This window comes from Oncorhynchus nerka, linkage group LG24 (assembly GCF_034236695.1).
Source record: "Oncorhynchus nerka isolate Pitt River linkage group LG24, Oner_Uvic_2.0, whole genome shotgun sequence".
Classification (NCBI taxonomy): domain Eukaryota; kingdom Metazoa; phylum Chordata; class Actinopteri; order Salmoniformes; family Salmonidae; genus Oncorhynchus; species Oncorhynchus nerka.
This window is the reverse complement of record NC_088419.1, coordinates 23,073,585-23,101,192: the sequence shown is the minus strand read 5'-3', so window position 1 is coordinate 23,101,192 and position 27,608 is coordinate 23,073,585. Positions and strand designations below refer to the sequence as shown.

At 43.3% G+C, this 27,608-nt stretch overlaps 1 protein-coding gene and 1 long non-coding RNA gene across 2 annotated transcripts in view; one reads left to right on the top strand and one right to left on the bottom strand.

Annotated features, from left to right (window-relative positions):
* LOC115107676 (monocarboxylate transporter 10-like) overlaps nt 1–27,608 on the top strand; it is a 75,981-nt gene that overhangs the window by 30,303 nt on the left and 18,070 nt on the right. The window contains exon 2 of the mRNA XM_029631186.2: nt 24,924–25,068. Coding sequence (XP_029487046.1) covers nt 24,924–25,068 — 145 coding nt within the window. The remainder of the gene's footprint in view (nt 1–24,923; nt 25,069–27,608) is intronic.
* On the bottom strand, nt 1,675–25,789 carry LOC135564287 (uncharacterized). The gene is made up of 2 exons (XR_010460855.1): nt 25,599–25,789; nt 1,675–2,103 (listed from the first exon to the last, which is right to left on the bottom strand). It is a non-coding gene; the product is annotated as an uncharacterized LOC135564287 (long non-coding RNA).

Genomic DNA, 27,608 nt, shown 5'->3' with positions numbered 1-27,608 from the left:
GACAAAAAATAGACTTTGCTTGGGAAGTAATCGAATTCAGTTATTATCAATTGATTTATGCTATTCACTTTCTGTATAATAGAAGCCGTTTAAACCCAGTCAGCTTTTAGGGAAACACTTGTGGCCTTCTCTAGTTTGGTTAAGCCATGGAAGAAGAGTAGCCAGCAGTTAAAGCTTACATTTTTCTGCATCAGTAGTCCTACTCTGTCTGGGGTGGAAAGATAGGCCTAACTTTAAGAAGTACCATGCTCAGATGTCATCTCAGATTGAATTATTTGCAAAGAGGGACAGTTTTGTTGCAAAAAGACACTGATTTGGCATTGGAGAAATATGATAAAATGAACACGTAGGCCCATCGCTCTGTCAATTCCTAGTCTGTAATTTGTGTGGTATTACAAAAGGTTCTGCTAATGTGTAAAATGACGTGGAATTGCATGAAATGTTTATAAAGGGCATTTTTTTTCTCAGACCTGCAAATACGGTGATAGATTCATGCAATGCTTTTACTATAAAGGTTATGTTCCACCCTACTCTTGTAGGCTGGTCAACGAAACCACATCTGGCAGTCCCGTGCGCTATCAAAATTCCTGCATTGCTGTGTGATGCTTAAAAGACTATGAACAGTTTTTAAAACTCCATATCTAAGGCTCTGGTTTGTCCAAGAAGTGAGGGTACATGGTAGATATGTTCTCTGCTATCCACTTTGTTTTTATTCTTATTTTGTGGATTGGGGAGGGTGTAAGTAAAATATTTCGCTAAAGGGAGGCTATCCATTTTAATTTGAGGTCCTATTTTCTCTCCTTTTTTCTAACCGTTGCTATATCAAACTTCTTTAACACATCTGAACAGTAGACTAGGTTACAGTTCCCCTGTGACTGCCGAATTTGTATAGCGCCTCACAATCATCACACAGCCGGCACTGCTACCATCCTCTTTTACCACTTCACCAAATCTTTCCAAAAACATGACTTTTCTGGCCCTCGCAGCTTTTCTCATATTGAATTAAACTCCTACATTGTCCTTTTTGCTTCCGTATATTGCCTCGGTAGATCGGCGTACATTTCTTCTGCCCGTTCCCAAAAGCGATTGGCGTGTAGGCTATTTGGCGTGTGTACAGTTAAACTAGCAGCATGGTCAATCTGGGGTCTGCGTTGGCCGTACAGCATTTACTGCGATGCGGCCTCTGCAGAAGTCAGGGCATTCGTACTTCTTGCACTTTGTGGAGCAGAGCTGTTGTGAAGGAAGGGAGTTTGTTTATACAGGACGTACCACCCCCACCTACTGTCAACCAATCATGTCAATGCGGAGCTATACCGAGCCCTCCGCATTGTTACAACATTTGGGAGGTGCACAACATTGCCGTACGGAGCTTGATTTAGCCTCTGCAGACCTCTGGAGGCCCCGCCATTGTCATACCCACCTTCGGACCCCATTTGCAGATCAAGCATAAATCGTCTTTTAGGCCCTAAAGCATAGGTTTACGCACTAATGCCAGATAGCCAAAAGGAATGAAAGAAAAACCTCAATGTAGCCAATAGATTTGATACATTTATGGATTTTTTAAAGTTACTGTTTTCTCTTTATTCAACCACACCCCTTTTATCCACAATATTTCATGACCCTAAACCTGCCCGCCTGTCGCAATTATAAAAAATAAAAAAACACAAACCATGATTACATAACGCTGTGCAAATGTCTGTAATTCTCTTACACATTAATACAGGGCTTTAACAGTACATGTAATCGGGTACACATCACTGCGAGTGATTTACTTCTCCTGATAATTTGTAAATGAGGAAGCAAATGAGGATGGCACAGCCTGGGATCAAGATGTACATTTGAGATAATCCCTCCCGACCGTGCACAGTGTTCTTCCTCAGGGTAATCTGCCATCTGTCCCATGTGACGCCGGTTTGTTTTCTCCCAATCTGAGTCAAAGCTGGGACACTTTCCTTCCAGTCTGGATCCCATGGACCTGCTGGGGGAACAGAAAACAAGGTGGAGTGGGGCGAGGCCTTTCCTCCTTCTATTCCTCTCCTCCGTTCCACCCTCCGTCTCTCAGGGTCTCCAGCTCAGGTTCTCCAGGCCCACAGCAGGAGCTGTCTAAATGGACCACAGAGCAGTAAAGTGATTCAAGAAAATACAATAACACAATGGTAGTCATTCCATGTCTGCCTGTGGTGGAGGTAGGGATCTTATCAAGCATTGTTAGACAAAACATTTTGCATCGCTTTGTCACTCTCCTTCCATACACCTTATCCTGGGCTCAGCCATACAAATGGCCCGCATTCCCAGCCTTGTTTTGAAATTAGACATTAACAGTAACAACCTGTGGCCCCTTGGGTTTAATTAAATACTGAATGTGGCTGTCATTTTTACGGCTGCGACTAAGAGAACTATAGCCTACTTGAGACGTGCACAAAAATAGTTGGCACACAGAGTAAAGAAAAAGAAGTGAAACAAAGTTCTCCAGAAACATTTGATTATTAGTAAGCAGATATTGGTTGTTTGACAGAGCATTTGATCTGTCTCGTGTAAGCTTGACACTGCATTTAGGTGAAGGTTATTGGGAGATAAAGCATGCCGCCCGCTGGCGGCAAGCACAGCAGGACACTGCCCACAGCAGCAGCAGCACGAGCACCAATTGCTTGGCTTCCTGATCATGATAGTCAATGTCAGTTCATAGACTGAGGGGCTGGAAAAAGGACACCAGCGACTGGCTGTTAGTGACAGAGCAGTAACAGTAGGCCTAGTGCTTTGGAAACAGGTAGAGTGGGAGTCAGTAGGTCAAAAGATATGCCTCTCCGGTGTAGTAATTCAAACATCCTGAGGCTCAATTTGTTGGGAACGTATTTACTCAGAAGAGCTGACAGCAACAGCTCATCACTAAACTTTGTTTATCAAACAACCTCATCTGAATAAGAGGCATTCTGTGGTGTGGAGGCTGGCCTGGCATTGATTTCTCTGACGCCTCAGGGTGGACGCAAAAAGCTCTGTTTTGGATCCAAATTATTCCTGTTTAGTAACCCTCTAAATAAACATTAATCTGGCCCGGGCGACCATCTGTTTGTAATATTTCCTCAGTTGGTTGGTTTATCTCTCACTTTGATTCGATTTGAAACTGCACTTAGAAGAAGGCAGCTGCTGTCTCATTACAGCAGAATATACTGTACAAACAGCCTTTGATTTCCTGATGGTATGGAATTGACTCTCCCTCTGAGAACTTCAAGGGAACAAGGTTTTGCAGTAAATGAAAGACTAAAGGTTTTGGAGTAAGCCTAAACGAAATGCAACTTACTGAGATGAAAAGGCTTTGCAGTCAATGATAATGAGTGTATCAGTAGATTTAAAAGCGTAGTATTTTGTGACTATTTTGAAATATCACATTCTGTGAAAGCCATTTTGAACAAAAAGATGGTCAAATAGAAATCCTAAATGAAAACCGTGTGTAGACTGGCCAGGCTCCATGTTACAGTATATGGAGGTGGGAGAGAAGCTCCCCAATCACCATTCACTTAGAGTACACCACCCCTTTCCTCCTCTGCGCCTCCCATAACTATATAGAGGAATGTCTTGCCAAACAAGTTGAAGTTTTTAATTTATATCCTCCGAGCCATAAATAATTAGCGTCCGTTGCACTTTTTTGGCATGTCAGCATAGGTTATTTTATTCTCCACTTCCCCTGGTCATGAAGCATGTGCGTGGGTTTTTCATATTCAAGAATGAAAGACCAAAATCTCGACCATGTGCAGAGCAAAGCCAAAACCCTCTATAGAGCAGGCAAGTGTAATGCCTTCCATCTGGTGGAGAGGGAGTGAGACTAATGCTTGTGTGTGTGGAGCAAACCTGGGTTCAAAAAAAATAAAAAAAATAATTCAAATACACTTTTTCATTTGCTTTGGTCTTTCTGGAGTGCCAGGAAGGACTGAGTTTGCACTTTTGCAACTATGCTATTGGTTCCATTGTACCAGGCAAGCTCAATCAAGACCAGATAAAAACATATTTTCAAATTGTATTTGAAGCCAGGTATGTGGTTGTGTCGTGTACAGTGAGTCCCAGAGGTGGACTGGAGTAGTGGACTGTGGCCCTCCATGGGGGCCGGAGGATTAACCAACCACCCACTCAAATTATTGGTGTAATTGCCAGCTAGGAGCTCTGGTAATGGCATGACTGGGGCTTTTCTCAGTATTGCTTGATATCACAGAGAATCTGGGCTGGCGTGGGGATGGGGGTGATGGTAGGGGGCAGTGCCAACTAAGCACTGAGCAGGAGAGAATGGAGCTGCTGGCAGCCTGAGCCCAGTGTCATAACTGGTTCAGTGTAACACCAAAGTGCTCAGGTAGAACTGGACAATATTAGCCCGACTATAATTGGATACTGACTTCCCGTGGGATGAAAAGGGCTGCTCCGTTTAGTTCTGTAATGTCTTGAAGATAGTTCTCTCTCTCAGTCAATGGCCGTTTGTGGGGACTGGGAAGACTTGTCTCTGGTCATTGTCAAACCCTAAGAGCCTACAGGTTCCTTGGCAACCACTGCACACATGCTGACACCTGTGGTACTATTGGTCAGTGGTCATCATGAGAATGAATCTTACATCATTTTTTAACAGGCTGAATCATTGAGATGTATTTAGTTTCTGACAGGTTATGAAGACCCACCGCACTAGGCACAAACTAGTTGAATCAATTTGTCAACGTGTTGTGATGTGGAAAATACGTTTTGGATTTGAAAAAAGTTGTTGTTTTGAGGGTGAAATTTCAACCACAGGATTATGTCATGGTAACCAAATTTGAATATAGACCAACCTTGTATAAAATATGTTGAATTTGTACCTTTTTAAAACAACATTAGCACCTCCTATTGAAGAATTGATCGGTCTACAACTACCCTTTGGTCTCCCATTGTGTTTTAACCAAGCTCAGCCCTGCTTAAAGTTTAAGTTGATTTAGTCCTATTCCTTCACTTTTTGGTTGAGATGGAGATGTGAATCCAACACATTAAATGATTAATTTGTAGACAAACTGCAATTAAAGCCAGACTAAAAATCTATGGCACAGATGGAACTATCCAAGCAGAAGATACAGTACATCTCCTTCAAATATTGATATTTTGTTGCGTTGACAACCAAATACAAATCAATATCACTTTTTAAATACAGTAAATAGCCTAAAGTTAAGGCTATTTTACAAACTAATGTAACATTCAACCTATTGATATTTTGTTGCGTTGACAACCAAACACAAATCAATATCACTTTTTAAATACAGTAAATAGCCTAGAGTTAAGGCTATTTTACAAACTAATGTAACATTCAACCTTAAAATGAGTAACACATCCATGTCCACATTTTGAGGTTACGGTAACTATAAATGTCTTGTTTATGTAATCATATAAAGTGTACACGTTCAAGATAGCATGGACAGGTCATCACAGGTCAATAACGATCTTCACAATTGCTGTAATAATCTGCAGAATCTCGAACGGCATTGATCTCTTGCACCATGTTGCTTTTAATGTAAGTTCAACTGCAATCCAGGTCATTTAGTTCTGCTGTTAGATGAAGCACAGTGATAACAACACAATCTGCCGTATAAATTAACAAAATATCTGACGTTGTATTCCCATTTGAACTTTGCTGTTGAAAGCATAGTGATAACATATTGGACTGTATTCAACTGTCTTTTTGAGTGGGTGAATATAGTTTGTAATCTCATTGATCAACGTCTCAAGCAAATATGATCCATGTTGAAATGACGTGATTTGCCCAGTGGGACATGTCTTCCCATGACTTCTGTATCTTAGAGCAGTCAATGCTCTTTTGTGGGATGAACGTAAACAGTGTGTTTAACAACCGATTGAGTTGTTTCAGGATTGTGGCTGTTACACCCCAACCCCCCTTGGTGCACATTTAGGGTCTGGCCTGCTATGTTAAAAGCATGCTTAACATATGGAGCCTTGTGTGTTAAACCCATTAACCCCTTCTCTAGTCTACTATCCTTCTCCTGTGTTGGATACATCTCTTCTCTAGTCCACTTAGCCTCACACCCTACACCCTACTCGGTTTCTCTGTGACACCATAGGTATTATCTGTTATACAGTTGCAGTACAATCTCTGAGTCAGTCTTCCTCAGTGTTAGAGGTGACTGGGTCTAAAATGGGTTCGATAGGCTGATCATAATGCGACGTGGCTGTGCTAGCTGGTGGGGTTGAGGCTCTGCGTTGTTCTGGCGCTGTTCTCCATTACTTCCCCCCCTTAATAGAGCCCTGAGCTGGGCCTGTCCTGAAATGACTGGGATGCAGCCATGGCTCTCCAGCTCCATGTAACACAGGCCAGGCTGGGGATGTGTTCTCCCTGCGGGAGGGGTCTGGATTTGGGTCCGTTTGTCAATATGGAGCAGCTTAGCCTATCCCAGATCAAACCCAGGAGGAGGAACAGAGTCCGAGGCCTCATGGTCAGGACCGACTACTCAGGTTGGCTGTAGAGTTACTGGGCCAGCCAAGCAGCTAAGGCCTAGCCTATTTATCTCTTTCTAGTTGTTAGCATACTGTATATCATCGACCATGCTCCGAAACCCCTGTGTGTAGTTATGAACACTAAACAAAAATGTAAACGCAACACAATGCCACAGATGTTTTGAGGGAGCGTGCAACTGGCATGCTGACTGCAGGAGTGTCCACCAGAGCTGTTTCCAAATCATTTTATGTTCATTTCTTCTTCACCTGCGGGAACATCAGAGGGGGGAGGGCGGGGTTCCGAGGAGTATTTATGTCGGTAATAAAGCCCTTTTGTGGGGAAACCCTCATTCTGATTGGCTGAGCCTGGCTCCCAAGTAGGTGGACCTGGCTCCCAAGTTGCTGGACCTATGCCCTCCCAGGCCCACCCACGTCTACGCCTCTGCCCAGTCATGTGAAATCCATAGATTAGGGCCTAATGAATTTATTTCAATTGACCGATTTCCTTATGAACTGTAACTCAGCAAAAATCTTTGAAATTGTAGCATTTTATATTTTTGTTCAGTATAATGAACAAAAGGATTTGTCTTTTTAGTGTCAACAAAGTTGAAGTGTAATTGCGGCTGGTTTATGCAGTTGTGTGCTAGGAGGTCACAACCTACTTGATTGTGATCTTTCTAGAGAAAGAAAAAACATGTTATGATAGCTCATTCTCTTTCGTTAAGTGTCATTCAATGTGAACCACTTCTACCAGTAGTAGTATGTGTCATTGCCTGGTCACAAGGGTTTCACTGAAGTGAAGTTTCAGAAATTCATTAGATGAGTAAAATATATTTTGAAGATTTCAATTAAATATCTACTCTGATCAACAGGGTGTGATGTCAGCGTGTGATGTGCCTGCCCTTAATAGAGCAATTAAAGCATGTATTGGTCATTAGCCAGCACCGTGTATTCTGTGTTAAGTGACTCGTCAGCGAGCAAGCCTGCATGGTATTATTCATCAGGCAGGGGAGGCCCAGACTGAGACTGAGGAGCAGGCCTGAGCATGCCTTCCTGCAGCCTCCAGTCCTTAAATGGATCTAATGAGTCACTGAGCTGAGCTCCACCTGAAGACCGATCACCTGCACCCCTGCCCATACTGGTTAGTGGTTAGATTAGGGAGTAACTGGTCACTCTGTACTAGGTTAATTTTTATTTCAGCAGAGTGGTAGTGTAAAGTCATACATGGAAGACTAGTCTTGGGTGTGGTGTGTCTTTATAGAAAATGTGCATGTTTTTAGGATATTGTGGGGAAACCTCAGTCATGAAATATTCCAACCTGGTCTCAGAGCATTTCGTATTGTTATTTTTGTTTCGTATGGTATGTATTCATTTGTGGATGTCCTTCATCCATTTCGTATGATATGTTATGAATTACAATTCATATTATGTTACCAATTTGTAAAAAGTACAATGTATGCATTTGCAAACCATACAATATGTTACGAGTTGCAAAACGTATGATATGTTATGAACTCTAGCTAGGTGGCTAACATTACACAACCAATTCACAACCTTTGGGTTGCTAGACATTCGCGTTATACGCCCACCCATTCACCCCGACCAACCACCGTAACCATACCAAACGTAACATATGTCCCAGATTTACATTTACTAGGTTACATCTAGTCAGAGACCAGGTTGAATATTCCAACAGACAGGCACACAAACATGCATGTCATTCCAAAAGGGTAGGTTTAACAGAGTAAATGAAATGTAACCATACTTTAACACTCATATCATCAATGATATTATTTAGGCCTATAAAGCATTTATAAAGTCATCAACAGCTATTGTTTCAATTCAACCCACTTTTAGGTTTCAAATACAAATAAATAATAACAATACAAATACACAGGGTTTCAAGCTTTGGTTGATTTAAAATGTAATCCAAGTTAATCATTAATATGTTGGATTCACGTCTCCATCCCAACCAAAAATCTAAGTTAAAGATTAGGACTCAATCAAATCTAACTTTAAATGTAAAGTTTGATTCAGTCCTATTCTTTAACACTGAGACTTGGTTTAGATGGAGATGTGAATCCAACATATCAATTATTCATTTGTAGACAAACTGCAGTTCAAGCCAGACTAAGTCAGTGGCACAAAATATACATCTCCTCCTTCAAATGTTGATATGTGGTTGTGTTGACAACCCAACACTATTCAATATTACTTTTGTAATTACAGTAAAGTTAAGGCCAGCTTACAAACTAATGTAACAGCATTTATTCAACCTTAAAATATGGCCATGAATGTGTTTCTCATTGAGGTTTACCTATTGTAACTACAGTATTCAGAAAGTATTCATACCCTTTGACTTATTCCACATGTATTATGTGTTACAGCCTGAATACAAAATAGATGTTTTGTTTTACCTATCTACAGACAATACCCTATAATGACGAAGTGAAAACATGTTTTTAGACATTTTTGCTAATTTATTGAAAATTAAGGGTAGCCTAGTGGTTAGAGCATTGGACTAGCAACCGAAAGGTTGCAAGTTCAAATCCCCGAGGTGACAAGGTACAAATCTGTCGTTCTGCCCCTGAACAGGCAGTTAACCCACTGTTCCTAGGCCGTCATTGAAAATAAGAATTTGTTCTTAACTGACTTGCCTACTTAAATAAAGGTTTAAAAAAAAATAATAATCTCATTTACATAAGTATTCACACCCCTGAGTCAATAGTTTGTAGAAGCACCTTTGGCTGTTATTACAGCTTTGAGTCATCTCGTCTGTATCAGTTTTTCACATCTAGATTTGGGGATTTTCTCCCTTCCTCATGCTCTTAAGTGTGCTGTTCACCACCACTCCCCATCTATCTTCAAGTTTGAATATTTGGAAGAGCAGTGACGGCACATTTAGATGACAGATGTTTGTCCATTGGAATGTTATGCTTTTAGATGGTTTAAAGCTTAGTGATAACACATTAGGAATTCAACAAAGGTTGACATCTCATTGATCAATATCTCAACATGGTGTGCCCAGTGAGGACACATGAACAATCCTGTAAGTGAGCTAAGTTTTCCTCTGTGTGGCTAGGGTAGAACAGTGTGTGCTGTTGATTTATTAACACTTGGCTCTGTAAGGGAGAGTCCTAAAGGTGTGAGGGTTGTCTTCTCTGGCCCGTGTGGTGTCAGGTGAAGCCTGTGTATCTCAATTTTAATTTTCCATGTTGCTATGCCATCCAGGCTGTTTCTATTAAGCCTCTTTCCTAGAATGCATTATGAGTGGCTTTTTGTTTGACGCACATTGAAAAGGGGTAATATTGGATGTTCTGCATTGTCTTTAGTAGTAACTTTCCATTGACTGCGGTGATTGAGTAGCCGAACCCCCGAAATGTGAGGTTTTTACTGCATTTACTGAGTTTAAATTCTACACACTGGGCATACACACTGGTTGAATCAACGTTGTTTCCACGTAACGGTTTTGACTTGAGGTTATTATTCATAGGGGTGCCAGGTAGGTTGTGCCTACCAGAGAAAACATTGGTTTCTCCTTTTGGTTTGGGAGGGAATGAGTCCCATCCGTCAAGTCTACACCAATACAAATCTAAGACCACCAGTCTTTTTTTGGGATGAGGACAACAGGAGCAGTCCAGGGAGAGGAGGAACGTTCTATTATATCTTGTGTTAACATATCATTAATGAGTCCCTTTTGGATGATTAGCGTCGCTGGGGACAAACGATATGGCTTTTGCTTGATCGGCATTTCCTGTGTAAGGAATATTTTGTGCTTCAGGCGCCCGGTAGAGTGCGTCCTAGCTTTGAAGTACATACATCAGCATTATTCTGCAGCTGTTCCAACAGCCTTAACTCCTCTGGCTGTTCCAGCTGAGCTCTTCTCACAGCCTGTGTAAAAGGAGATCGTCAGAAGGATTATCAAGGGTTAGTGGTACCGGAGCAACGGCAGAGAAGACTGCCACATTTGAACCCCAATAATGTAACTTCGTAGCTTCTGATTGGAAGAAATGCTTCTTGCTCGGATTGTATGGAAACAAGTAGCAATTGTGTGCGATATCAATCTGGACACCACTGAAGAACATGAAATCAATTCCCAACACGACAGCAAAAGCACGGTTCTTGGTTTGTAGGATAACAGAAGGAATCATATAGGAGCGGTTACACAGGCGGAACGCTACCTCACTCCATCCAAGTGGTCGTTTAGCCTCACCATCAGCCAGATAGAGTGGACCTTCTGTCCATGGCTTCAAGTTGTATTGTGGACCTTTAACCTTCTTCCACAGTTTCTCATTGAGCAGTGTGTAGGATGATCCGGTGTCCAGGATGGCTCTTCCTGTCCATGGGTCTATGGACAGGGGTAACACCAGTTGGTGCGGTATTAACTGAAAGGAAGGGGATGTCAATTGGGGGGGGGGGGGGGGGGGCATAGGCAGTGACTCTTGGGGTTTCAGCTCTGGTTAAAGCACCCAGAGTAGGATGGTCATTCCTGTGAAAAGAGTTAGGTGTGTTGGCCTTTTGTGGTTTCTGGAAGGGTTTACTTGATACGGTCTTGACATGTAGCTGAAGAATGTCCCTTTTGGCTACATCTCCAACAACATGAGAGGGGTCTTGGCTGGAGACTCTGGCTGTTGTTGATGGTCTGTCTGTCTTGGGTAACTGTTTGGGTGTCTGTTTCTTTCTCTGGTCATATTGCTGTTGGCATTCCCTGTCCTTCTCAAACTGCTGTCCCAAGCGAACCAGTCCATCGACAGTGGTGACTCGTTCTCGGAGTTGACTGGCTAGTAGTGGGTTGAGTTTCTTCAAGATCAATTTAAATGACCTCTTCCTCCTCAATGCCAGGTTTCCACCTTCTGCACAGGGAGTGGTAACCCTATGCAAAGTCACGGATACTCTCTTTCTCGCTTTGCACTCGATTCCTGACTCTGTCTGCCAGCTCATCTGTGTAGTCCTCAGACAGAAATTCAGAGGAAAACTTGCCCTCAAAGTCAGCCCAGGAGGTAGTGGCGAGACGTGCCACATCCCACCAGTCTCGAGCTGTCCCATGCAACACATTCCTCAATGTGGCAAGGAGTTCGTCAGCCAGGGGATTGAGGGCAAGAAAGTCACGACATCTTTCCAGATATATTAATGGATCAGGACTGTCATCTTTTTTCCCAAAGGTGGGAAATTGCAATTTAATGGGCATCGCCCCCACATGACGTCTACTCATATCACCATGAACAAACGAGCTAGGAGGCATTGAGGAAGTAGAGGGGGAGGGAGTTATTGGACCATGAAAATGAACACCAGGATGCATGGTGGATTGCATCCTGCAAGGGTGGCTGCAGCATGGCCTTGTCTTGGCTGTTCGGAGGTGCCAGCTTGGCCCTCAGTGGTCTGAAAAGAAGTGGACACCAGAGAAACTCTGTGCAAGGAGTTGTGCCTAATGGAGGCCATGTCCTCAGACACGTCATCCAACATTTTAACACAATTAGAGAGCTCTGTCTGCAAGTCGTCTACAGTGTTAACCAGGGGAGAAAAAACAGAATTAACGTCCTTGAGGACCTCAGTGTAATGATGTTGCAGGCGCCATTGGAGAGTGGCAGTGAGTTTGTTTCGTTGGTAGTCAAACTGCCTGTCCATGGCACCAGTAATTTCCCGTCTTCCACGCTCACTGAGCTCTGTCAGCATGTGGGTTAGAGTGCTCAGTAAGTTTCTGAATTCCATGGCACTCTGTTGTTGCTCGTCACTCAGACATTTGAATTTATGGTGGATAAGAGTTTGTAGATTTGAGTCCGACGAATATCAAGGATATCACCTTGAAGTTGTAAGACTACAACCTCTGGAGATAAACCAGACAATGGAGGAAGGTTGGGTGTCAGAGGGAGGGCTAGCTCAGTACTTCCACACAGATCCATGTCAATAAGTGAATAACTGGTTAGACCTGTGGCCTGTGGTCCAGACTGAGAATTCAGATTCCCAGGGCTCTGGCCCAAATCAACTCCATTATCTCCATTCACATTATGATTTGTATTGTCAGCTTGATGGTCAGAATGGCCCTGTATATTCCCATTGACAGGTATGACATGGATGAGCACATTATCTTGGGGTGAATCCATTGTTTTAATTCCACACAAAATATTTGCTTTGGTTAGTTCTCAATGGTGAGTGGTCCCATCTGGGGTGCCATTTTTTATGTAACGGATTTGACTTGAGGTTATTATTTATAGGGGTGCCAGGTAGGTTGTGCCTATCAGAGAAAACATTGGTTTCTCCTTTTGGTTTGGGAGGGAATGAGTCCCATCTGGTCCATCAAGTCTACACCAATACAAATGACTTATGTAAACGTCAGGATGGAAATAAACTTTTCATAAACCCTTAAGACATTGGAAAGAACTTCAAAAACAACTATATTCTTTTGTGTGGGTTGTATTAGCAACATCAATGATTACACACACATATAATAATATCACAATGAGTTCTGGTTCCTCCAGAAATGTCCTGTACCGGGCGGGACTCTTTTTAGGCCCGAGGTAAAGGAGTTCAGGGAACTCCCGTGACCTTAGTCATGCAATGTTTGTCCGTTCATTCCGTGTAGCGTAAACCCAGTATTAATCATACAATCAATATAACAATTATTTTACCACAGAACTTTAAAGCGTATCAACTCTTACTAAGTCCTCAACTACAACTAACTACATAAATCATCACAGTATACATCACATCAAAACAAATGAAATACCGTATACAAAAAGGTTGTAGTCAGTCACAATCCAATCCACCAACAGATCTCCAGCGGAGAAAGGCCACGAAGAACGGAGAGGTGTAGTCCACGGACGCAAAGAGTGGATCCGATCCTGGGTAAACTCTATTAGGCTACAAAACACACGTTTAACAGCAACAAAACAAACGGAATAGAGAAGCTTCGGAACTGAGAGTTGAACACATCCTCATTCACGTCTCCATCACAATCCCACTTTTGCGCAGCTTGATGCTGGCTATTTAATTGGGAATTTAAGGGAAAGCGTCCTATTGGAAGGAGAAGCACTGAGACGGTTCAGAAAAATTCAGGGCCGTCACACACCCCCTCCCCTGGAAAAAGCTGACCATTGCCCTGGAAGGCACATCTTGGTCGGGGAAACCGAGAAAGGTCTCCTCATCACTTTCCTCTACAAAAATATTCATGACTTTTTGGAGCTCACGCTCCTCAGCTGAGGGGTCACAGGCCTTAAGATGTGAGACTTCTGGGTCTGGGAATCCGAGAAAAGTCTCCTCACTTTCCTTCTCAAAGATATCCAGGACCTTGCGGCGCTCAATCGCCTCCAATTCCTCAGCCGAGGGGTAACAGGCCTTAAGGCGTGAGACATGGACAACGCGCATATCTTAACCTGTGTCCTCTTTCACCACTTGGTAGTTCAAAGGGCCCATCTGCTCCGCAATCCTATATGGTCCTTGCCATTTAGGAGCGAGCTTGGCCGAGAAGAATTGTTTAGCTTTCGAGTAAGGATGAGAGCGAAGCCACACCCGATCACGAAGCTGGAACTGCATGTCTCGTCTGTTCTTATCATAATTTCTCTTCTGCTTGAGTCGAGCCCGGATCATGTTCTTTGAGACAAGAGCTCTCAAGTCATGGAGATGGACTACCTGGTCATAGCAAGCAGCGTCTGGAGTAAGCTGCTGGGGCTGTAGCACCATATCCAAGGGTCCTCGGAGAGGACGACTTAGGTTCAGCTCTGCAGGTGTGACTGCAGTGGACTCTTGCACAGCAGAATTCAGGGCAAATCGAAACTCGTGAAGGTGTTTGTGCTGGGTCCCTACATAGGAAGCAATCATTGTCTTCAAGGTTCGATTTACTCTCTCAGTGAGCTTGGTCTGTGGGTGATAGGCCGTGGTCAACTTCTGTCTCAGGTTCCATCTTTGGCAGGTCTCCTCAAAGAGATCAGAGACAAATTGGGAACATCAATCAGACGGGATGTAATCAGGCACTCCCCAGCGAGTAAGGATCTCTTTCGTAAGGATGTTGGAGACGGTCCTTGCTGTGGCCTGACACAGGGAAAAGAGCTCCACCCACTTTGAATAGTAATCAACAAAAACAAGCATGTACACATTCTGATTGGAGCTTCTAGGAAATGGACCCATCAAATCCACTCCTAACATTTCCCAAGGTCGGGTAACCACCGTTTGCTGCAACTTGCCAGCAGGCTTTCTACATTCTGGTTTGTACATTTGACAAACCTGACAGTTTCGGATGTGTGACTTCACATCCATGCTCAGATGTGGCCAGTACAGTAACGCTTGCAACCGCTTGTAGGTTTTGAACCTGCCCAAATGACCAGCTAATGGGTCTTCATGGAAATGTTGAAGCAGTTGAAGGTGTAGAGTTTCAGGTATGGACATTTGGTAGAGTGTTCTGTGAGGTAGTTGTACAACTCTGTAGACTTTGTCTTCAATGATGGTCAGCTTTGTGGTAGGATTGACCATCTTTTCTCCATCTTCCAGGATAGTCTGGTACAAAGCCTGTACTTCTGAATCATCCTGTTGGGCTTTCCATATGGCCTCATCAGAGATGGGAAAGTCCATTTTGGGTGAGTCTCGACTGCTTGACAGGACAGTAGCACATGTAAGATGAGGGCCACCGTTATCACAAGCAGGAGCTCTGGACAAGGCATCTGGAACAGTGTTGTATTTTCCTTTCCTGTATTTTACTGCAAAGGTGAACTCTTGCAACCGTAGAGCCCATCTTATGAGTCTGGTACTTGGTTTGTTGGTCTTGAACACCCACACAAGGGAGGAATGGTCAGTGACCACAGTGAAGTGTCTTCCCTCCAGGTAGTACCTCCACTTTTCCAAAGCCCAGACAACTGCAAGTTACTCTTGCTCGGTTGTGGAGTAGTTCCGTTCTGCTCCATTCAATGTCCGACTGGCGAACGCTAGCACTTCTTCAGTGCCAAGTCCAGTCTGTTGGACTAGGACAGCACCAAATCCAACATCACTTGCATCAGTGTAAACAACAAAAGGGCAATCAAAGTTGGGATGACCTAAAATGGGAGGTGTGACGAGGTGTCGTTTCAGGGTTTCAAAGGAGGTCTGGCACTCTGCCGTCCATTGGAATTTCGCTCCTTTTCGCTTCAACGCGTTGAGGGGTTCTGCCACCTGGGAGAAGTTCGACACAAACCGATGGTACCATCCAGCCATACCAAGGAACCGTTGAAGGGCCTTGAGTGTGGTTGGCACAGGGAAGTCTTGTACAGCCTTTGTCTTTTCAGGATCCACATGAATGCCGTCAAAAGACACAATATGGCCAAGGAACTTCAGGGAGGTTTGGCAGAAGTTGCTCTGCTTCATATTCAAGGTCAGACCAGCTTCTCTTAGCATGTCCAACACTGCTTGAAGATCTTAAGTGTCTTTCTCTGTTCTGAGAGTAGATAATTATATCGTCCAGGTAGACGAAACAGATCTTCCCCTTGAGCTCACCTAACGCAATCTCCATGAGTCTTTGGAAAGTGGCAGGTGCATTCTTTAATCCAAAAGGCATCACCTTAAAGGAAAACAAGCCCTCAGCACAGACAAAAGCAGTCTTGTCCTTGCTTTCCTGGTCCATCTCAACCTGCCAATAGCCACTATTGAGGTCAAGGGTAGTGAACACAACAGCGCCAGACAATGACTCCAGGATCTCGTGGATGGTAGGAAGAGGATAGGCATCAGTCTGGGAAACATTGTTAGTCTTCCTATAGTCCACACAAAATCTAAGACCACCAGTCTTTTTTTGGGATGAGGACAACAGGAGCAGCCCAGGGAGAGGAGGAACGTTCTATTATATCTTGTGTTAACATATCATTAATGAGTCCCTTTTGGATGATTAGCGTCGCTGGGGACAAACGATATGGCTTTTGCTTGATCGGCATTTCCTGTGTAAGGAATATTTTGTGCTTCAGGCGCCCGGTAGAGTGCGTCCTAGCTTTGAAGTACATACATCAGCATTATTCTGCAGCTGTTCCAACAGCCTTAACTCCTCTGGCTGTTCCAGCTGAGCTCTTCTCACAGCCTGTGTAAAAGGAGATCGTCAGAAGGATTATCAAGGGTTAGTGGTACCGGAGCAACGGCAGAGAAGACTGCCACATTTGAACCCCAATAATGTAACTTCGTAGCTTCTGATTGGAAGAAATGCTTCTTGCTCGGATTGTATGGAAACAAGTAGCAATTGTGTGCGATATCAATCTGGACACCACTGAAGAACATGAAATCAATTCCCAACACGACAGCAAAAGCACGGTTCTTGGTTTGTAGGATAACAGAAGGAATCATATAGGAGCGGTTACACAGGCGGAACGCTACCTCACTCCATCCAAGTGGTCGTTTAGCCTCACCATCAGCCAGATAGAGTGGACCTTCTGTCCATGGCTTCAAGTTGTATTGTGGACCTTTAACCTTCTTCCACAGTTTCTCATTGAGCAGTGTGTAGGATGATCCGGTGTCCAGGATGGCTCTTCCTGTCCATGGGTCTATGGACAGGGGTAACACCAGTTGGTGCGGTATTAACTGAAAGGAAGGGGATGTCAATGGGGGGGGGGGGCATAGGCAGTGACTCTTGGGGTTTCAGCTCTGGTTAAAGCACCCAGAGTAGGATGGTCATTCCTGTGAAAAGAGTTAGGTGTGTTGGCCTTTTGTGGTTTCTGGAAGGGTTTACTTGATACGGTCTTGACATGTAGCTGAAAAATGTCCCTTTTGGCTACATCTCCAACAACATGAGAGGGGTCTTGGCTGGAGACTCTGGCTGTTGTTGATGGTCTGTCTGTCTTGGGTAACTGTTTGGGTGTCTGTTTCGTTCTCTGGTCATATTGCTGTTGGCATTCCCTGTCCTTCTCAAACTGCTGTCCCAAGCGAACCAGTCCATCGACAGTGGTGACTCGTTCTCGGAGTTGACTGGCTAGTAGTGGGTTGAGTTTCTTCAAGATCAATTTAAATGACCTCTTCCTCCTCAATGCCAGGTTTCCACCTTCTGCACAGGGAGTGGTAACCCTATGCAAAGTCACGGATACTCTCTTTCTCGCTTTGCACTCGATTCCTGACTCTGTCTGCCAGCTCATCTGTGTAGTCCTCAGACAGAAATTCAGAGGAAAACTTGCCCTCAAAGTCAGCCCAGGAGGTAGTGGCGAGACGTGCCACATCCCACCAGTCTCGAGCTGTCCCATGCAACACATTCCTCAATGTGGCAAGGAGTTCTGTTGTTGCTCTTCACTCAGACATTTGAATTTATGGTGGATAAGAGTTTGGAGATGTTGTTGAGTCCGACGAATATCAAGGATATCACCTTGAAGTTGTAAGACTACAACCTCTGGAGATAAACCAGACAATGGAGGAAGGTTGGGTGTCAGAGGGAGGGCTAGCTCAGTACTTCCACACAGATCCATGTCAATAAGTGAATAACTGGTTAGACCTGTGGCCTGTGGTCCAGACTGAGAATTCAGATTCCCAGGGCTCTGGCCCAAATCAACTCCATTATCTCCATTCACATTATGATTTGTATTGTCAGCTTGATGGTCAGAATGGCCCTGTATATTCCCATTGACAGGTATGACATGGATGAGCACATTATCTTGGGGTGAATCCATTGTTTTATTTCCACACAAAATATTTTCTTTGGTTAGTTCTCAATGGTGAGTGGTCCCATCTGGGGTGCCATTTTTTATGTAACGGATTTGACTTGAGGTTATTATTTATAGGGGTGCCAGGTAGGTTGTGCCTACCAGAGAAAACATTGGTTTCTCCTTTTGGTTTGGGAGGGAATGAGTCCCATCTGGTCCATCAAGTCTACACCAATACAAAGGACTTATGTAAAAGTTAGGATGGAAATAAACTTTTCATAAACCCTTAAGACATTGGAAAGAACTTCAAAAACAACTATATTATTTTGTGTGGGTTGTATTAGCAACATCAATGATTACACACACATATAATAATATCACAATGAGTTCTGGTTCCTCCAGAAATGTCCTGTACCTCGGGCCTAAAAAGAGTCCCGCCTGGTAAAGGAGTTCAGGGAACTCCCATGACCTTAGTCACGCAATGTTTGTCCGTTCATTCCGTGTAACGTAAACCCAGTATTAATCATACAATCAATATAACAATTATTTTTACCACAGAACTTTAAAGCGTATCAACTCTTACTAAGTCCTCAACTACAACTAACTACATAAATCATCACAGTATACATCACATCAAAACAAATGAAATACTGTATACAAAAAGGTTGTGGTCAGTCAGACAATCCAATCCGCCAACAGATCTCCAGCGGAGAAAGGCCACGAAGAACGGAGAGGTGTAGTCCACGGACGCAAAGAGTGGATCCGATCCTGGGTAAACTCTATTAGGCTACAAAACACACGTTTAACAGCAACAAAACAAACTGAATAGAGAAGATTTGGAACTGAGGGTTGAACACATCCTCATTCACGTCTCCATCACAACCCCACTTTTGCGCAGCTTGATGCTGGCTATTTAATTGGGAATAAAGGGAAAGCGTCCTATTGGAAGGAGAAGCACTGAGACGGTTCAGAAAAATTCAGGGCCGTCACAATGTAATTTCAATGAAATTACATTGAACCAACGTGGAATAGACGTTGATTTGACTTCTGTCCGGAGTGGGTAGCCACTATCTTCCATTAACTAGAACCCTGAGACGTCCTGTTCAGAAACTGTGTGCAGCTAGCTCCTGTTTAATGTTACTGCTTAGTGCCAGAGAAGAGCCTAGAGGGGGGACAGGACAGACAGACTTCCTCACCATGTGAAATTGACAAACATTTTGTCCTGTTTTCTCGGTCATCCTGGGCTCTGTCACTGAATCACAGAAAAATAGGAACCAAGTAGTGAGACAGGGATTTCCCTTCTGACAGCATAATAACTGCCATACCAGCTGAATCCATCTGAATCTGCTCGAACCCTATTCGCAAAATTAGTTGAAATTGTAGAAACTATGAAATGCAAGCTAGAGCTATAAACGTTTTACTGCAAGAGTGTTCATTCACCCTTAGTTGCATAGCTTCCCAGTGAGGTCTTCGTTGAGGGAGATGCAGGCCCAGGGTAATTGCGTGTGAGGGGATTGTTTCATAGCGTGAGGTAGGTCTGGCTGCTGGGTTGACTGGGTTCACCATCCACAGCCTCGGAGCACAACGGAGAGAGAGGTTAGGAAGTGAACAGAGAAGGGCTAGACCAGCTCTGCCCGGACTGTCTGTCAGTGACTGTACTGTCGGGGCCTCCGGCACTAGCAGGATGTCACCTGGAAAAGAGGATCGTCCTGATATTACATTTTCAATTTGATATTCTTCCCTTCGTCTGAAGCGTAAATGCTTTTAAATCGAGAAAGCCCAAAGATGAAAACAGGACAGCAATTTCCTGTTGTCTTTTGTGAGATTTTCTTCCTTTTTGTTCACGTCCATGTATTACATAATGTAGGCTAAATATGAGACGACCGACTCTTAGAACAGCCATAGAATGTTGAGGGATTTGTTGAGTTGGGACCCGAATACAGACATTTAAATATGGCTTTAACCTGTTTATGACTGCACCCATAGCGTGAAAAACCCAGCAGCATTGCAGTTCTTGACACACTTGAATCAGTGAGCCTGGCACCTACTACCATAACCCATTCAAAGGCACTTAAATATTTTGTCTTGCCCATTCACCCTCTGAATGGCACACATACACAATCCATGTCTCAAGGCTAAGACATCCTCCTTTAACCTGCCCCCCCCCCCCCCCCCCTTCATCTACACTGATTTTGAAGTGGATTTAACAAGTGACATCAGTAAGGGATCATAGCTTTCAGCTGGTCAGTCTGTCATGGAAAGAGCAGGTGTTCTTAATGTTTTGTACACTCTGTAGGCTATTACTAAATAAAAAAATATGAACAGACTATGTAATGTAGCTTGTAAGTGGAGAACGTTCCGACCTGCTTTTAGAACTAAGTATCTCTAAGCCTACTCAGGTTACCTTCTGTGACTCTCCAAACTCTGTTCAATCGTTCATTTCGCAGAGAGGTATATTAAATTCATTAAGCACACAGATATAGATTTATTACAAGCTGAATGATTAGCCTATTATATCATGCCACGCCACTACTAGTCACCAGGCTAGACAGAGTCTTTGACTCAGTGAATGTGACAGAACCAATGTCCTGGCCTTGTATTTCCATCCCTAGGAGTGGCTCTAGCATTGAGTCTGTTCACTAGCCGGTTACCAGCTCTGTTTGTGCAGTCTCACCAGCTCCTATGCTCCTGGAGTTGGCAAGATGGCACAAACAGGATCTGTTGGGTGTAACTATATACATTCACTTGTGGGGCCTTGTCTTCTTTATCATGTTGATATTATAGACACCTACTGATTTTTGACTGTGATGGATTGTCATCACAAGCGTGATCTATTTGTGCAATCTGGAATAATAGAATTATCCTAGCAGGCAGCCTTGGGAGAAAAGGGATTCCTCAAAGGGAAAATAAGAGGAGAATGAACTGAACCCTGGCCCATGCTCTTCCCCTGGGTGGAATGGGGGGGGAAAGAACTCCGAGACCTTTTAAGGGCTCAGCACTTTCACTTGTGAAGTTTTGTTTCCCCTGTCACATTCCCCAGACTGGTTTATTTCTGTGGGGAAACTAGTAGCAGAAATGATCCCCTCTTGTCTGTGAGTTGTGGTGCTAGTCAGTGTGACAGGGAGTTACCCCTAGCTGTGGCCCAGTTGGTCTTGCTCCAAACATTTGTTATTCACTTGGTAATTATGCTTCTCTATAATTTCTCTGGTCAAAGGGCACTGGCTGACTCTTGCACAATTGCTGTGTGTGTGTGTGTGTGTGTGTGTGTGTTCTTTTACTGTTGCTTGTCTTTCCTCTTCCCATCTCATGTTTGCTTATTTCCTATGATAAGAATAAAGGCCAGAAACAATGTTTATTCAGCTCCGTGCTGTGTTTATTTAGACTATTTCAAGAAGGGTTCCTAGAGTGAGTGTTGTTAATGGCCATGGCATGGTGGTAGAATAGACTAACGCCTGCTGGGACCCAAATACAGATCAGACAAGCAGAACAGCTATGGGTCTCTAGGTCGGATACAGCCGGTGGCACTGGTGTTGTTAATCACCTCTATTAGACTGGCTTCTGTTAGTCCCTGTAGTAGTTTACCTGCTCATTGAATAAGCACATTCTTGGCAGAAAACCGAGAGTGTATTCTGTTTTGAAATATATTTGATCTAGGTGGTATTCTGGTCAGGTAATTTCATAAAGGACTGATAACATAGGCCTTTTTTTGTAATGAAGAACTGTAAGGGTTATTTGTATCTATCTGTTAAAAGGACATTGTCTGTAGAGCTTCCTCTTCCCTCAGACTCTTCCTACTCCTCTGTCCTACCAACCATTGCTCTTTAATACTGGTCTGGGAGGTGCTACATGTTTAGATCAAGCCTTTGGAAAAACCTGTATATAGCCAAAAAGCATTGTAGTTTACTGTACTATATAGTGAGTATATAAAACATTAAGAACACCTGTTCTTTCCATAACACAGACTGAACCGACCGTGCAGTTCAAGAAGAGTTAAGAAAATATTTACCAAATAAACTAAAGTAAAATGTAATAAAAGTAACACAATACAATAACGAGGATATATATACAGGGGGTACCAAGTCAGTGTGTGGGGGTACAGGTTACTTGAGTTAATTTGTACATGTATGTAGGGGTGAAGTGACTATGCATAGATAATAAACTGTGTAGCAGCAGTGTACAAAACAAATGGGGGGGGGGGGGGTCAATGTAAATAGTCCGGTGGCCATTTGATTAATTGTTCAGCGGCCTTATGGCTTGGGGGTAGAAGCTGTTAAGGAGCCTTTTTGTTCTAGACTTGGCGCTCTGTTACCGCTTGCCGTGCGGTAGCAGAAAAAAGTCTATGACTTGGGTGATTGGAGTCTCTGACAATGTTTTGGGCTTTCCTCTGACACCGCCTATTATATAGGTCCTGGATGGCAGAAAGCTTGGCCCCAGTGATGTACTGGGCTGTACATAGTACCCTCTAGCGCCTTACAGTCAGATGCCGAGCAGTTGCCATACCAGGTGGTGATGCAACCGGTCAGGATGCTCTCGATGGTGCAGCTGTAGAACCTTTTGAGGATCTGGGGACCCATGCCATATCTTTTCAGTCTCCTGAGGGGGAAAAGTTGTTGTCATGCCCTCTTCACGACTCTCTTGGTGTGTTTGGACCATGATAGTTTGTTGATGTGGACACCAAGGAACTTGTAACTCTCGACCCGCTCTACTACAGCCCCATCAATGTTAATGGGGGCCTGTTTGGCCCTCCTTTTCCTGTAGTCCACGATCAGATCCTTTGTCTTGCTCACATTGAGGGAGAGGTTGTTGTTCTGGCACCACACTGTCAGGTCTCTGACCTCCCTATAGGCCGTCTCATCGTTGTGGGTGATCAGGCTGTTGTGTCGTCAGCAAACTTAATGATGGTGTTGGTGTCGTGCTTGGCCAAGCAGTCGTGGGTGAACAAGGAGTACAGTAAGGGACTAAGTACACCCCCCTGAGTGGCCCCAGTGTTGAGGATCAGCGTGGCAGACGTGCTGTTGCCTACCCTTACCACCTGGGGGCGCCCAGTCAGTAAGTCCAGGATCCAGGTGCAGAGGGAGGTGTTTAGTCCCAGGGTCCTTAGCATAGTGATGTGAGCTTTGAGAGCACTATGGTGTTGAACGCTGAGCTATAGTCAATTAACAGCATTCTCACATAGTTGTTCCTTTTGTCAATGTGGGAAAGGGCAGTGTGGAGTGTGATTTGAGATTGTGTCATCTGTGGATCTGTTGGTGTGGTATGTGAATTGGAGTGGGCATAGGGTATCCGGGAGGATGCTGTTGATGTGAACCATGACCAGCCTTTCAAAGCACTTCATGGCTACCGACGTAAGTGCTACGGGGTGGTAATCATTTAGGCAGGTTACCTTTGCTTCCTTGGGAACAGGGACTGTGGTGGTCTGCTTGAAACACGTAGGTATTACAACTTAACACATCTGGGGGAAGCATTGGAGTCAACATGTGCCAGCATCCCTGTGGAATGCTTTTGACACCTTGTAGAGTCCATGCCCGACAAATTGAGGCTGTTCTGAGGGCAGGGGGGGGGGCGCGCAACTCAATATTAAGATGTTCCTAATGTTTGGTATACTCAGGGACTCATTCAGACATTTAGTTCACTCATCCTCATCATACTTTAGGACTGTCATGTGTAGATAAGCATGGCCTATTCCATAGGATTAGTCAAAGTTTAGACCGGAGTTCATGCATTTGTTTAGTTCAATGATCTGAGGAGTCACACCTAAAGGTTACTACAAGCTTTACTATGTCAATCTACGTGGGTGAAGTGGGATTTTTGGAGTAGAGGACACCTTTTGGTAACATGATATACTTGCCGGTCCCACTCTTATTCCCAATGGGGTTGGGGCAAAGTGTGTGTTTGTGTCATTTCATTTTGTGAAAGCAAGGAAGAGTGGCCTTCCCTTTCTAGTAGTAGTAACTAGCTTTAGCCTGGCTAGCTAGCCTTTTAGCTTCCCACATCTCCATGTGAAATAATCAAATTATAATTAAAATATATGCCTTGGCAAATATTTTTATACTTGCCGGTGTAACCTAAAACATTCTCAGTTCATGCTGCTTGTGTATTCATTCCCATATCAGCTAAAAATAGAACCCTGTCATGTTTTGGTCAGGCAGAAAAAAGCACATGGCTGGCTAGTTGGCTACAGCAGGTTCTACCATTTCACAATAGTCTGTAAACACTAGTTATTACTTCTAAACAAAATACCTTTTTGGATGGATTCTTGTTGTTTGGTTTACTGTTTGAACATTTGTTGAGATTATTTTTGGTTGCAAAATGGTCTACTTTGATGAAAAGCCTATAGATCAGATCAAGGAACAAAACGACAACTGCCCCCACAGCTGCAGAAGGAATGATACAGGGTGTCACTTTTTTACGACCTGAAAATTGCATGAGCGGAGCCGCACATTTGTGACGAAAAACAACATTGCAACACTCCGAATCCTGGCTCTGCGTAGAGCTTGTACTGTAGTAAGCTTAAATCTCTTAACCCAGAAACGGACTCCAAAGGCCAGTGAAGAGAACTATCTGATGTATGTGTACATAATGCACAACTAAGCATATAAGCTTAACCTATATGACGCAAGCTTTTACTTATGTCTTTTCTTGTTGACAAGAATTGTTCATGGTAATTCGTAAAAGCTGTTTTAAATAGTTTGTTTAGCGTGGCTGCCGGAAAGGGGTGTCTCTCGCTCCAGCAACATTTCCCATGTAACAACAGGCTGTATTATAGAATTAGGTCATTTAATAGGATCTCTGGTCTGTGTGAACTGTGAAGTGTTGCTGCTATTGTCACTGAGCTGTAATGTAATACAGCATGTGCTTTAAGCTTAACTCTCCCATCTCTCTGTGTCTCTCTCTGTCCTGCAGCGTGGGTGGGCTCCCTCTCCATGGGGATGATCTTCTTCTGTTCTCCCATTGTCAGCGTCTTCACAGACCTGCTTGGCTGCAGGGTGACAGCCGTGGGCGGCGCCGCCGTGGGCCTGGTGGGATTGCTGGCCAGCTCTTTCGTCAGGTCAGTACTTCTATAGCTACCCTCTTTCATCAACCATTCTTATGTGTTGTGTTAAAATGTTGTCGGGTGTGTTGGGGACTTCTTTATACTAAAGTCCTCCTTACACGTGTGTGATAACAAGATAAAGGGCCTACTGCAGTTAAAGGTTGGTCTCCCGTCATCCCTTTCTAATCTCATGTGATGCTACACTATCAAACTCAACCATTTAATCTGTTAACCTCTTGCTTCTACTCGGGACGCTTGCGTCCCAACTAGAGCTCTGGAAATGCAAATGCGCTACGCTAAATGCTAATAGTATTAGTTAAAACTCAAAAGTTCATTAAAATACACATGCAGGGTATCGAATTAAAGCTACACTCGTTGTGAATCCAGGCAACAAGTCAGATTTTTAAAATGCTTTTCGGCGAAAGCATGAGAAGCTATTATCTGATAGCATGTAACACCCCAAAAGACCCACAGGGGACGTAAACAAAATAATTAGCATTTTGGCGTTACACAAACCGCACAATAAAATAGAAAACATTCATTACCTTTCACCATCTTCTTTGTTGGCACTCCTAGATGTCCCATAAACACTATTTGGGTCTTTATTTCGATTAAATCGGTCCATATAAAGCCTAGATATCGTTATATGTAGACTGTGTGATAAACGAAAAAAACATTGTTTCAAAACGTAACGTCATTTTTTAAAATTCAAAAAGTCGACGATAAACTTTCACAAAACACTTCGAAATACGTTTGTAATGCAACTTTAGGTATTAGTAAACGTTAATAAGCGATAAAATTCATTCATCATTAGCTGTCCGTCTGGAAAAATGTCCGGCTAGAAACTCAACGAAAATATCCGGTCCTAGACCTAAGGAGATACGGTGCCCTGCATGTGTTTGACCAAGAAAAAACTCGAAGGGAAATGACAAGACTCTAGACACCGTGTGGAAGCTGTAGGTACTGCAACCTCAGTCAATTAATTGTGGTTCACCTTTATCAATGGGTTCAAGTAGCGCATGGATATATTTTCCCATTTTCAGTGATCAGTTTTTCCTGTGCTTTTCGATGTAAATGCCGTTCTGGTAAAGCCACAGCAGTGATTTAACCAGTTTTATAAACGTCTGAGTGTTTTCTATCCACACAGACTAAGCAAATGCATATACTATATTCCTGGCATGAGTAGCAGGGCGCTGAAATGTTGCGCGATTTTTAACAGAATGTTCAAAAAAGTAGAGGGTCGACTTAAGAGGTTAATACACACAACAGTACCTTGACTGCGTGGAAATACATTGCACAATAGTTTCTGTTGACACTTCCATCACCTAATATAGCATTAAATATTAATATTAAACAATGTTCTGCACCTGGCCAGTGTAATAATACTGTCAGCTCAGTCAGTATATTGATGCCCTTCAAATAACACTTAGAAAACCCTCTGGGTTGTCCTACAGATGTAGGATCTTAATTTGGTCACCCTGTTGCAGAAATAACTTTCCTGCAATGCAGGACATTTAAAACTTGTAGAGTATTTGAGGTTTAGAAAGGCTTAAGTTTCCTCTTTGAAATCTGACTATTTTTTCCCTTATGAAAAATGTATCAACGGCTACAAAAATGTCTAATTATAAAACACATCATTAATATTTCCTATTAATTGCTGCAGGATTATTTTCCTGCTGTAGCAAACTGGCTCAAATGAAGATCCTACTTCTGCATATCCAGACTCATGATAGTCTAAAATGAGGGAACAAAGATCACCAGGGTACAGTAGAAGCAGTGGTGTAAAGTATTTAAGTGAAAATCTACTAAAGTCGTTTTTTGGGGTATCTGTACTTTACTATTTATATTTTTTACAACTTTTACTTCACTACATTCCTAAAGAAAATAATGCTATTTTTACTCCATACATTTTCCTTGACATCCCAAAAAACGTTCTCTTGATGTTATCATCCCTGGCTGACTCACTAAACACAAATGCTTTGTTTGTAAATGATGTGCCCTTGGTTATCCGTAAAATAAAAACTGGAATAGTGCCATTAGGTTTTTTCAATATAAGGAATTTGAAATGATTTATACTTTTACTTTTGATACTTCAGTATATTTAAAACCAAATACTTTAACTTTTACTCAAGTAGTTTTTTACTGAAGTATGACAATGCATAATTTTCCACCACTGAGTAGAAGTACTGGGAAAGGATCATTAAAGGTGTTGGCCATAAATGAATAAGCTGTGTTTTATCTGATATCAGCCCTGTAGTGGTGTGAGAAGTGAGTGAACATTAGAGCTGATGACTGTAGCACTCTGAGAGACCTGCCATGAGCTCGACCCTGGCTTGGCCTGGCCTGGCCTGGCCTGGCCTAGAAGCAGCTCCAGCTCACCCCTGACCTCGCTCATCTGGGGCGGCAGGGTAGCCTAGTGGTTAGAGCATTGGACTAGTAACCGGAAGGTTGCAAGTTCAAATCCCCGAGCTGACAAGGTACAAATCTGTCGTTCTACCCCTGAACAGGCAGTTAACCCACTGTTCCTAGGCCGTCATTGAAAATAAGAATTTGTT